Here is a 12,308-nt window from a genome sequence, read left to right on the forward strand (position 1 = left end):
TGCATTAATAAAAGATTGATGTTGAGTTACTAGTTACATATTGTAGCGTCTATTTTAAAATAAATTATAAGAAGCTAGTTGTGCTTGGTGTTTCACAAAGTATAAAATGGCTCTTCCCTGCCAGCATTTCAAAGTTCCATTTCATCCTCATCGCTACCACAGACTCGAAAATGTCACCACAACCATCGCGAACTGTGATGGGGGAAGCATATCAAAAAGTACAAAATGTACATGAAAGTATTTTGCCATCACTACTGTTAGAAGAGCCATTTTATTTGTTGTGAAACGACAAGCGCAACCAGCTTGTTATATTTTATTTAAATAAAAACGAAAGTAAAGTTCTGAAAACATAGATATTACGCTTAAAATTGTGAAAGGTATATGGTGAACAATTTTCGGTTTTCCAAATAGAATAAAGTGATCGTTTTTCAAATATTTTCCCAGGCACGCTGTCTCCATCGAAAATAAACAAATTGGCTGATAGACGCTGCAATATGTAACTTGCTACTTAAAACTCAACATCATTCTTTTATTGATGCAAAAAATTATGTTAAATGTGATGAGATAAACCGAAAAATGTTATATTTATAAGAAATTATAAATGTTTAATCAAATCCATAAACATCTACACAATCGTGTTTTACTTGACCACAATGATTCTTCTACAATTACCTTAAAATGCACTTTTTCTGATAGTGTGCAGGGGTTCTTATTGGCGTCCTTCGAAATTGATTTAAATAGGCACCTAATAATTGCACTGATGAGAAACTTTTTCGTAGTAACTTGGCGTGGTACAACTTCTCAATAGTGACGGCGCTTTTCCGACGAGTTTTTGATGTCGTATATGATTGTTTTCGACGTAGTGGGGATTCTCAGAAGCGCCCCCAAATTCAAAAAATGTTGGCAGGGTTGTAACAATAGTGAAGGCAAAATACTTTCATGCGTATAGTGATGGCAAAATACTATCACAGGCGATTGTTGCAGTGTCACTTACGAGTCTGTGGTAGCGATGAGGATGAAATGGAACTTTGAAATGCTGGCAGGGACAATGCTGTAACCTTGGTCGTAATTTTCTTTGTTAAATCTATTTATTGTTGGTATAAGAATACCAACATTCTTATGTTTTTGCAGAGTACCGTTGAGAATAAAACAAATTTAAATGAGCTGGTTCAATGCCACTACCTGTACGGAACTTTATTTTAAATATTTGTTTGGTCTGGCAACAATATTTCAATAAGTTTATTGTTCATAACAGAAAACAGCTGTTCTAATTTCTATTGTATAAATAATCATTGTAAATTGAAACATGTACGAGTAATGACGGCCTCTATAGTTGCTAGTGGTTAGTGATTCATTAGCTGGGATTAAATTAACGATTATTAGTGTTCCAAGAGAGAGAGAAAACCTAAACCTATCGCGTAAACTCGAAATTATAAAGCAATGTAAATAAAAAGAGAAAGTAGTGATCTCAAGTTGTAATCTATATCTTAAGTAACATCTTCGCTTTGATTAAAATTGTGTACACAAAGCAAAGAAGCCACTACAAACTACGTAAATTGTTGAAACGATGATTTGTTAAAAACAAGTTCTTTGTTTGACCAAAAGACAAATTGCAAAACAGTAAAACATCAAAATGCGGGAAGACGAGGAAGTATTATATGACAACAGCGAAGAAGCTTCTAATGAAAATGAAACAGCACAAAATGTCGATGCCAGTTCCACAACTATTCCTGATGATGGTCAACAGGAACAGGTGGTGGTGGTCAAACACCGTTGGTTTATACTGGAACCTGCAGTATTTTTAGTATTCCTAGCAATGTATTTATCTGGTAAGTTTACTCTATACAAATCTATGCTATATAGCAAGTCTAATTGTTTCCCAATTCTCTCTTATTTTAGGCACTGTTTATCAAAATCAGTTGTTATATCAAACTTGCATTTACGTTTTTAATTATAATGAAAGTCAATGTGCACCATTGTTGGGCGTAGAAAGGGAGACAGAGGAGGTTCAGGTAATTATCAAATTAATCTATACAATTTTGATTTAATAATAGAATAACACAAAGCTCATACTATTACCGTTTATTTGTTAAAATTTTTCTCTGATATAAAGAAAATTTTTGTACTTGTTATATATATATGGTATATGGATTTTTAAATATTTGAGCAAAATATTTATCTTAAATGAATGCTTCAAAGAATACACAGATCGTATTCTATATAATGAAACAAAAGCTGTTGGAGACAAGTTGAACGTATGGTCCAGTTGTATAGAAGGTCTTATCTACGTTATGAATTTCATTGCATTCCATTTAAAAACTTGGCATCATAAAGAGTTAGTTTGTTTTATTGAAAAAAAGTGTGATAAGAACGTGTGCAGAAGGGATATTTTTGAAAAACTAATAATAATACATTCAATAATAAAATAAATCCCTCTATAATACTGTCAATTCAATATTTCAAGGCTATTTCAATGCCTTATGTTGAGGTCCATAGTTATTTCAGGACAGTTTAATCTTCAGTCCGATATTCGCTTTTCAGAGCAACTAGTTGGCCAATTCCTTTGTAAATTTTAAAGATGTCGAAATTTTGAAAACCATTACTTTAGTTTTTTTTAATATGAAAGAGATTAGACGATATTTTAAAAGTTTTTAATACTAAAGATTCGAATTATTTGGTTTTCATTTCATACATAGATCCTAAGAACTATTTTATTTTAAATAATTGAAGAGCGGTACTAAGTCCTCCTTTCACAGATGAAAATCAAACATTTTTCACGATTATTTTGTATTATGGTCCTTATTGAATTGATGCTTTGGACCCTTCCCCTCATGATATGGTAGGTTTTGCAAAGAAAATCCTTTTTTATAATTTTACACTTTGAGTTTCGCTTTCCACTTGGGAAATATGAACCTGTCATCCCATAGCCCTGTTGTGAAAATGTTTAAAAATATTAGCTCCAATAGTTGGATTATGCTCATCGCATAACTATGATATGCGTGCGCCCCTTATTAAATACGCAACAACCATACGCCCCTAATAAAACATTAATCTTTTGAGATGAGTTCATTTAAATTTTTTTAATATGTTGTCTGTGTATTATTATCACTCTTCAATGCATCTCATAAGTAATAGAAGCATATAAACCAGGCTTGGATTATCATAGAAACTATTTTTGAATTATTCGGAAGTAAAATAAATATGAGTTTCAATTAAATCGATAGGTATAGATAGGACAAATAATTTTTTGTCAATGGAAAAAGACGTGTAGTGGTATTCAATTCAAATTTGAAGATAACAAAAATTTGGTATTAAACTTTTTTTTTTGACAAAAAATCGATTCCGATAATTTTGTACTTTTTATTTGTCCACATATATTACTTGAAGACTATAAAAAGGAATATAGTGAATATATAGTCACTCCATTGTGGTACCACAGGATGTGACATTCTCTCTTATCACTGAGTGCTGCCTGATTCAATGCTTAGCTCAATGACAATGGACCTCCTTTTTTTAGACGTGTATAATTTTTTTAGAATCACCCATTGGGCTTAAAAATTACAAATAAAGTTGAATATGAAAAAGAGGAATCATTTTCTGATGGATTGTCGGTAAATAACCTCTCCAAACGATTGTTATCCAGTTCATTTTTTTTTTGCGAACGGTCCCATCGCCCACTTTCCCGCCTCTTCCGACCGTGAGGGCCTTGTCCCTATGATGTGGGACAGCGTACACACCATGATCCGGACCATGGCGGGGTGGAGGCGAAGGAATTTGACCAGCTACAGAGAACGACTCATCAGCCGGATATATTAAAACACAAGATCAAATATTAGGTTATTCAATAAAGCTAATGTATTAGTTATCCAAATATGCTAAAATTCTAGACTTCATCATATCAATACTAAGGTTAGTGTCAACTAGATGATAGATTGAATTAAAAATAATGTACATCCTACGAATAGGCTCCACAGAAGCATAATTCGAAAGTTGAAAATCAATGTAAAGAAACTGGTAATTCCTAGATGCCCTAAAAGGAACATTTATCCTAATCCTAGATATCAATTCCGAGCATGGAATATCCCCACTAACTAACCATCATCATGGAGCTCAACATCGTCCGTCGGCTCCTAAGAGTAGGCAAATTAATCAGCCTCAATCTAGAAGTATATGAATGAAGAAAAAAATCACTGTCCCAATGAAGATGTCTCAAAGCGAACAACAAGAACTGCTTCTGGGAATACTGGGAGTTGAGTACCTGACCAGACTCCTCAATTTGTCTTTGGAATCACACATTATACCCGATGTCTGGAAAATGGGAAGGGTGATTCCACTACTGAAACCGGGCAAAGATTCGAGCAAAGGTGAATCGTACAGACCGATATCCCTTCTCTCGCCAGTAGCCAAGACACTTGAGGCATTACTCCTCCCCAGCCTTGTGGAGAATTTTCCAGCTGCCCACCATCAACATGGATTCCGTAAGGTACATAGTACGACAACAGCCTTACATGCCATTTCGACACATATTAATAAGGGACTTAACCAGCCCAGGCCGTGTCACAGGACGGTCCTCGTGGCGCTTGACCTATCGAAAGCATTCGATACGGTCAACCATGCCACATTATTTGAGGACATCGAGAATACGTCCCTACCGGCAGGAGCGAAGCGTTGGGTGCTGAATTATATGTGTGGACGCCAGTCGTACGTGGAATTCAGGGACAGAAAGTCAAGACCGCGTAGAGTTAAACAGGGAGTTCCCCAAGGTGGGGTGATATCTCCGGCACTGTTTAACCTCTACATGTCCTCGATTCCACCCCCTCCTGACGGCGTCGAGATTGTATCATATGCGGATGACTGTACAATCTTGGCATCTGGGCCCAATGTTGATGACATTTGCGATCGGTTGAACGTCTACATAGCTAATCTTACCAGTTATTTCACTGCGAGAAACTTGAGGATATCCCCCACCAAATCCTCAGCCACACTATTTACTACATGGACGGCAGAAGTGCGCAGGCAGTTGAATATCAGAGTCGATGGAGTAATAATTCCGACCACAAATTACCCCAAGATTCTTGGGGTCACATTCGACAGCCTTTTTAGGTCATCTGCCCATGCCACTGCAATATGTAATAAGCTCCGTGGTAGAAACAAGGTCCTCAAGTCACTAGCCGGCAGTACTTGGGGTGCGGACAAAGAAACCTTGCTAACTACTTATAAGGCAATTGGCCGGTCAGTGGTAAACTATGCAGCGCCAGTGTGGACACCGCAGACCAGTGATACGCAGTGGAATAACATACAAACCTGCCAGAACGCTGCCCTTAGAACTGCGACTGGGTGTCTCCGCAGCACACCCCTGGATCACCTTTATGTGGAGACAAAGATCATCCCTGTGCGAAGACACAACTACATGCTGTCAAAGCAGTATCTCCTGGGTTGTTATCGCAGTAATCATCCAAACCACCATCTTATGGATACACAACCACCACCCAGGAACGTAAGGGTTGATATACATAATCTAGAGCGCGAGATCCAGCGCTATAAAAGAGAGCCTCTAGATCAAGCAGCGTACCAGGCAGGTTTGAACAGGATTCATGAGGATACTGTAGCTGAAGCGGTGAGAAGCTACAAGGTTAATCCTGTTCTTGGAGTCCGACCACCGCCCATAGCATCGGAGGAAAGAGACCTCCCACGGCAGACTAGGGTAATTTTGGCCCAATTAAGATCAGGCAAGTGCAGCCGCCTCAATTCCTACTTATCGGTGATTGATAGCAGCGTAGCTGACGTTTGTCCAATTTGCAACCAAGGGCCACACGACACGCGTCATCTTTTCTCTTGCCCAGCCAAACCAACCCGACTTACCACCAGATCACTCTGGACACACCCCATCTTAGTCGCAGAGTTCCTTGATCTGCCAACAAGCTGATGTACCAAGCGTATAACATGAAATGGATGAGATCACAATAAACTGTTACAACAACAACAACTGCTTCTGAACCGATTCTATCCTATCATTGTAAACTTCATACTGAGGATCCCACACGATAGAACCATGCTCTAGAATGGTTTAACAAGGGCAGTAAAAAGCCTCTTTGTAACATAAGGGTCCGAAAACTCCTTCGCCCAACGCTTTATGAATCCTAGAACCCCATACGCCCTACTCACCATCATTTTCTTTTGGATTTCAAAAAATATGGCTTTGGTAAATATGTGTGTGAAGCTCATCGATGTTATTCTAATTGCATAATAAGAATAATTACTTTTGTACAAACAAAAGTTCGAAAACAAAATAATTGTATTATTTTAAGTGATGTGGAACTAGAGTTTTTGCATAACGCTTAAGCATTTAGTTTGAATTTTTTTTGTTTAATTTGATACATTTAATTATCTTTATGTGGTATGTGTTATATATTACATAGGTGCTATATTAACTAACTTGCATTTGAGAAACCTATGTATGTAGTATTAAGGTAATGTAAAGGTATTGTGTACGCAATCCATGGTGAAGGGTATATACTGTCCAACTGAACTTTGAAATAACTACTTTTTACTTTTTTTTTTATTATAAAAACAAAAAACATGAATATATTGTTATTTACTTTTCATTATTCTAGTTTCTTCAATAGTAGGAAAAATCTAGGGCGTACACTTGACTGGCCTATTAGTTACTCTAATCACATTTATTTATTGTCCAAGTGGATGCCATTCTTATCTCTTAAATTAAAACAAGATGATGGATTTTCTTAGGCATTAAAAATAATAGCGAAATCTTAGAGCTTAACGACAATGACATACACATATTATAATAATAACAATAGTATAGGAAAAAACCATGTCAAATGATATGGATTGTCAATGAAATTAAAATTCTATTAGTTATGGATATATGAACACAAATAAAATAGGTGTTTTGGTGATTCATAGCTTTTGGAGATATCCATTTAAATGATGTATCGAAATCGAAAATTTGTATGGACAAATGTATTGTTTATATTGTCATGCAATATAAATGATATAAAACATGAATCATTAAATAATCTTTAAATTACTTTCGGGCTGTTCTTAACATTAAATTCTTCTATAATCATAATAAACTAAAATTGGTTATATTTTAATTTTATTCTATAGACTTTGCTCTATATTGATAAAATTGTAAGTAATCTTTAAACCTTTTGGAATTACACACAAATTTTTTTTTCAGATTCAATCACTAAATTAATTGATCCAATTAATTTTTTAATTGAAATGTCTTCAATCACAGAAATGATAGTATCAATTAAAAAATTAATTGAAGGTCAATTAAAAATTTAATTGATCCTATTAAAAAATTAATTGATACTATTAGTGTTTGTAATTGATTTTTGTTTCAATTAAAAACTTTGTTGAATCAAATAAAATTTTAATTGAATATTTTTTAAAACTCAATTAAAATTTTAAATGGAAATAGTTTCGTGATTTTTTTTTCTGTGTAGTTGCACAAATCTCCTACCCAAAAAAACATATTTTTGGTCCTCAATCACGAAATTGATTGCTCCAATTAATTTTTAATTGAAATGTCTTCAATGGCAAAAATGATAGTACCAATTAAAAAATCATTTTAAAGTCAATTAAAAAAATAATTGATTCAATCAAATAATTGATACTATTAATTTTTGTGATTGATTTTTGTTTCAATTAAAAGTTTTTGTTGAATCAATTAAATTTTTATTTGAATACTTTTTTAAAACTCAATTAAAACATTAATTGGAAAAAATTTCGTGAATTTTTTTTATGTATATAACAGTGTCAGTGTACATTTTCATACTTTATTTATTTTATTTTTATTTCAGCGAATAGAAACCGAAGTCCAACCCTATGTAGCGAGAATTTTAATGGCTCGATCATTGTTGGAAAGTATAATTCCAGCTATTGTAAGTTTATTCATTGGTCCCTGGTCGGATAAATTTGGTCGTAGACCTATTGTTTTAACAACTTTTACAGGTAAATCAAGATTTATTTAACCACTGACCGAACATGCTATATGATTTTTTGATCATTTCAGGATATCTATGTGGTTCGATTATTCTAACTGCCTTAAGTTATATTGCCACTAAAACATTAATGAGTCCATGGCTGTTTTTATTATCATCTGTGCCTTCGGTACTAAGTGGTGGAACTTGTGCCTTAATTACCGGCATTTATTGTTATATATCAGATGTCGCAAAAGAAAAAGCTAGAGCTTTAAGGTAATCAACAGTTTTGATAAAAAAAAAAATTAAAAAATCCTGAATAAGGACTTTGTTTTTCAAACTAGGTTAATATTTTGACAAAGTCGACTGTAGACTTTTGCCATTATTGCAGAATATCTTAGGTGAACAGAAATTTGTATTGAAATTATTTGATCCATAAAATTATGATACCACAAAAATTATGGTATCAATCACAAATGCAAATTAAAAATTAATTAAACATTCAATTCATTCTATCATAGCCGTAGTATTCCAAAATCATAGTGTTTAAACCTAGTTTTCAAATATTATCAAAACTGGGAAAACACCGACATTGAAGCCCCTGAATGTTGAAATGGAATAGAAGAAAATTTTTCACAACGGGAAACCACCCTGTCACAATTTCAATGAGAAAAATACACAATATAAAATTTATTTTTTACCACTCTAAGGGAGCCACCGTGGTGCAATGGTTAGCATGCCCGCCTTGCATACACAAGGTCGTGGGTTCGATTCCTGCTTCGACCGAACACCAAAAAGTTTTTCAGCGGTGGATTATCCCACATCAGTAATTGTCCAAACATAGATATTTAAAATTTTGGCAATTTCAATATTTTTATGGCCATTGGCTTTTAATTAAAAAAAATGTCAAGGAATTTTTTTTTTGTAATTTTAAAGCAAACATTAAATTAAAAGTCATTTAGTCGGATTCGAAAACGATTGAATGTTTATTAGTCGATTTGCTATTTTGCTATAGCTATCTTAGCTTAGTGTTGCCAGTATTTTTATGGTTCTTGTCCCCAAATTGGAACACTTCCGTCCTCTAAAATCATTAACATAAACTAAAACTCTTTACAAAAATGCTCAAATTACATAATGAAACTGAAAAAAAATAAAATAAATAAATAAAATAAAAAAGAATGGAATATGATCTACGGTAGAAAATCCGTAATAATTAAAAAATTAAAATAAAGAAGAGATATGTTTCCTTTTTTATTTTTTTAAATATTTAGAAAAATGGAATTTTATGTAAAATAATATTGGAGACCTGATTTATTTATTTATTCATTTAATCATTAAAACCGATTCTCAACCTTATTTCAAAAAAGTCCCCACAAAATCCCCCAAATTTATGGAAATTCCCCACTAAATCCCCAAATCAACAATTTCGTGCACATCCATAAAAAATACGTCCAACTTGGGAAAAAATCTTCCTTTATTACCATCTTTACTACTGAGTATGAGATATGATATTCCCAATTTGCTTAAGCGTTACTACACACAAAATTTTTTTTTCTGGTTCAATCACGAAATTAATTGATCCAATTAATTTTTTAATTGAAGTGTCTTCAATCACAGAAATGATAGTTAGGTTAGGTTAGGTGGCAGCCCGATGTATCAGGCTCACTTAGACTATTCAGTCCATTGTGATACCACATTGGAGAAGTTCTCTCTTATCACTGAGTGCTGCCCGATTCCATGTTAAGCTCAATAACAAGGGACTTCCTTTTTAAATGATAGTATCAATTAAAAAATTAATTGAAGGTCAATTAAAAAATTAATTTATCCAATTAAAAAATTACTTGATACTATTAAATTTTGTGATTGATTTTTGTTTTAATTAAAAAATTTGTTGAATCAATTAAAATTTTAATTGAATATTTTTTAAAACTCAATTAAAATTTTAATTGGAAAAATGTTCGTGAATTTTTTTTTTTGTGTATATAACCACCAATCAATAGACTCTAACTTTTATGTAAAATTGTCTGCTTTTCCAACTTATGCTTAGTACTAAGTTCGTTTCTGCGAAAAACGAATACCTTCATCTATCTCTGTAAATAGGATCTCAAACCCAGGGATGTTAACTTATGTATGCGAAATAATATACCTGCCTATTTTTTCGTCGAAAAATCCAGGGTTGTATAAATAGTGTTTGAAAATGCTCAAAACAAAGATTTCGCATTAATTCCACGCTAACGTTTTTTTTTATATGGAGTATAACAGTTTTTTCGTGCAAAAACGTAATCTTAGTACTAGGCATTACTTTAACAATTATATTCATATAAAATTTATTACTATACATTTTATTTCAGAATGGTTCTTAACGAAGCCTCGCTTTGTGCTGGCATGATGGTTGGTAACGTTGCAAGTGGCTACTTGTATGCGGCAACAAATACTGTCGTTGTTTTTGCAATATCCAGTGGTTTAATGCTCTTATCACTTCTGTATGTCTACGTTTTCGTAATCGAAAGTCTAAATCCCGAACAAATTCATAGTGGGGTAAGTCAAGCATTTTAGAAATGAGTTAAAATTCTAAAAAAAAAATATCTCTTTTTAGTCCAAAATAAGAGAATTCTTCCGATTTGATTTGGTTAAAGATTTAGTTTTGACCAGTATCAAAAGACGGCCGAATTACGATCGCGTTATAATTTGGTTGACTATGATGGCACTTACTGTGGCCATATTCACAATGGAAGGAGACTCAAACGTTACATATCTATATGTTCGCAAGCAATTTGAGTGGACACTGAAAGATTTTAGTTTCTTTAATGCTGCCAGAATTGTAGTTCAAATTATCGGTAGTATTTTAGGCATGTTCATATTGAGAAGAGTAAGTAATCAGGGGAAAAATAAAAATAGTAACTTGTGATGAAATTAAATTAATTTCTCCTTGTATGTATTTTAGCTACTAAAGTTCTCCATTATCTCAATGACAATGATCTCCCTAGCCAGTTGTGTCTTAGAAAGTACCGTCAGAGCCACTGCCATTTATTGGTGGCAATTATATGTAGGCTTAACATTGGGATTTATGCGTGGTATAATGGGACCCATGTCGAGAGCTATTCTCTCACATGTAGCCCCGGCAACAGAAGTTGGTGAGTTATATACAACTATAAAATTTGCGAGGTGATTTGTTTTTATTTTTATTTTGCTTTAGGTAAAATATTTGCTTTAACGACTTCATTGGAATCATTATCGCCCCTTATAGCAGCCCCACTATATACTTCGGTGTATAATATGACTTTGTCTTATTATCCAGGATTGTTCAATTTTATAAGTGCCGGTTTATATTTACTTTGCTTTACATTCATAGCGTAAGTTAATATTGTATTTATTTATTTTATATTTAAAATTTTAATTTTGTGTTTATTTTTTTAGGACTATATTTGGTATACAGAAATCAATGGGCGAAACAGTTGCATATCAGGCAATCGGAAGTTAATAACTATAATAAGGACACCTAGAAACTATTTTATAATATCTAGAAAAAAATATTCTATGTAAGAAAAGTGATAAATTTTTAAAAATATTTTTTTTTTATTTAAAAATGTACCTTTGATATGTATTTTGTATGTTTATTTTTACAAACCAAACATTAAAATACCTCCCGAAATATTTTTAAAATACATACATAAATGCCTCAACTCTTAGCTAAATTTCAAGATCTAAACATTGAGGTATTTAGTAGAAAACTTTTGTAATACATGTATAGTATTTACGTAACAATTACCCATTTGTGGTTTCCATTGATATGTATACGTATCGAAAGATATATCTTTAATTATTTGTGTGCATAGTAAGATCTATGTACTTGTGTAATTTTATTAATATTTTGATTATAATTAAATTATATTTCACAAAAAGTTAAACGAATAGATTTTATATTATATAGACATTGTATTTGTCTTCCATATATGAAATGCATTGTATCGTCAGTATAATGTGGATAAGGAGCTTTAATTTGGAATAAACTATAATACGAAGGTGAAAATTGACTTCTTTCTAAATTATGTAGATTTTTACAATTTTTCATTAAGCACAAAGGAATGAATTGTTCCATAAAATAAAACAAATTTCAAGCCAACCTATTTCGTTCGATTTTCTTTTTATTTTGGTGGGTATAAAAAATAACAACCTTCTAACACGTTTGCCACAGTTGGTAGAATTCTACCAAAAATGGTAGATTTTTTACAGTTTGGTAAAAAATCTACCATTATTTCTGTAGAAATGAAATTTTGACAAAATTTTCTATAGAAATATAATTTTGCCAAAATTTTCTGTAGAAATAGAAATTTGCCAAAATTTTCCATAGAAATAAAA

The 12,308-nt window shown here is 32.7% G+C and overlaps 1 protein-coding gene across 1 annotated transcript; it reads left to right on the forward strand.

Annotated features, from left to right (window-relative positions):
* Nucleotides 1–1,292: 1,292 nt before the first annotated feature.
* Nucleotides 1,293–12,076, forward strand: LOC142238045 (putative peptidoglycan muropeptide transporter SLC46). The gene is made up of 9 exons (XM_075309555.1): nucleotides 1,293–1,829; nucleotides 1,900–2,012; nucleotides 7,830–7,980; nucleotides 8,042–8,225; nucleotides 10,301–10,487; nucleotides 10,546–10,818; nucleotides 10,894–11,083; nucleotides 11,146–11,302; nucleotides 11,367–12,076. The coding sequence occupies exons 1-9, from the start codon at nucleotides 1,634–1,636 to the stop codon at nucleotides 11,428–11,430; spliced, it is 1,515 nt and encodes a 504-aa protein (XP_075165670.1). The 5' UTR covers nucleotides 1,293–1,633; the 3' UTR covers nucleotides 11,431–12,076.
* The last annotated feature ends 232 nt before the right edge of the window (nucleotides 12,077–12,308 follow it).

Source organism: Haematobia irritans, chromosome 5 (assembly GCF_050003625.1).
Source record: "Haematobia irritans isolate KBUSLIRL chromosome 5, ASM5000362v1, whole genome shotgun sequence".
Lineage (NCBI taxonomy): Eukaryota > Metazoa > Arthropoda > Insecta > Diptera > Muscidae > Haematobia > Haematobia irritans.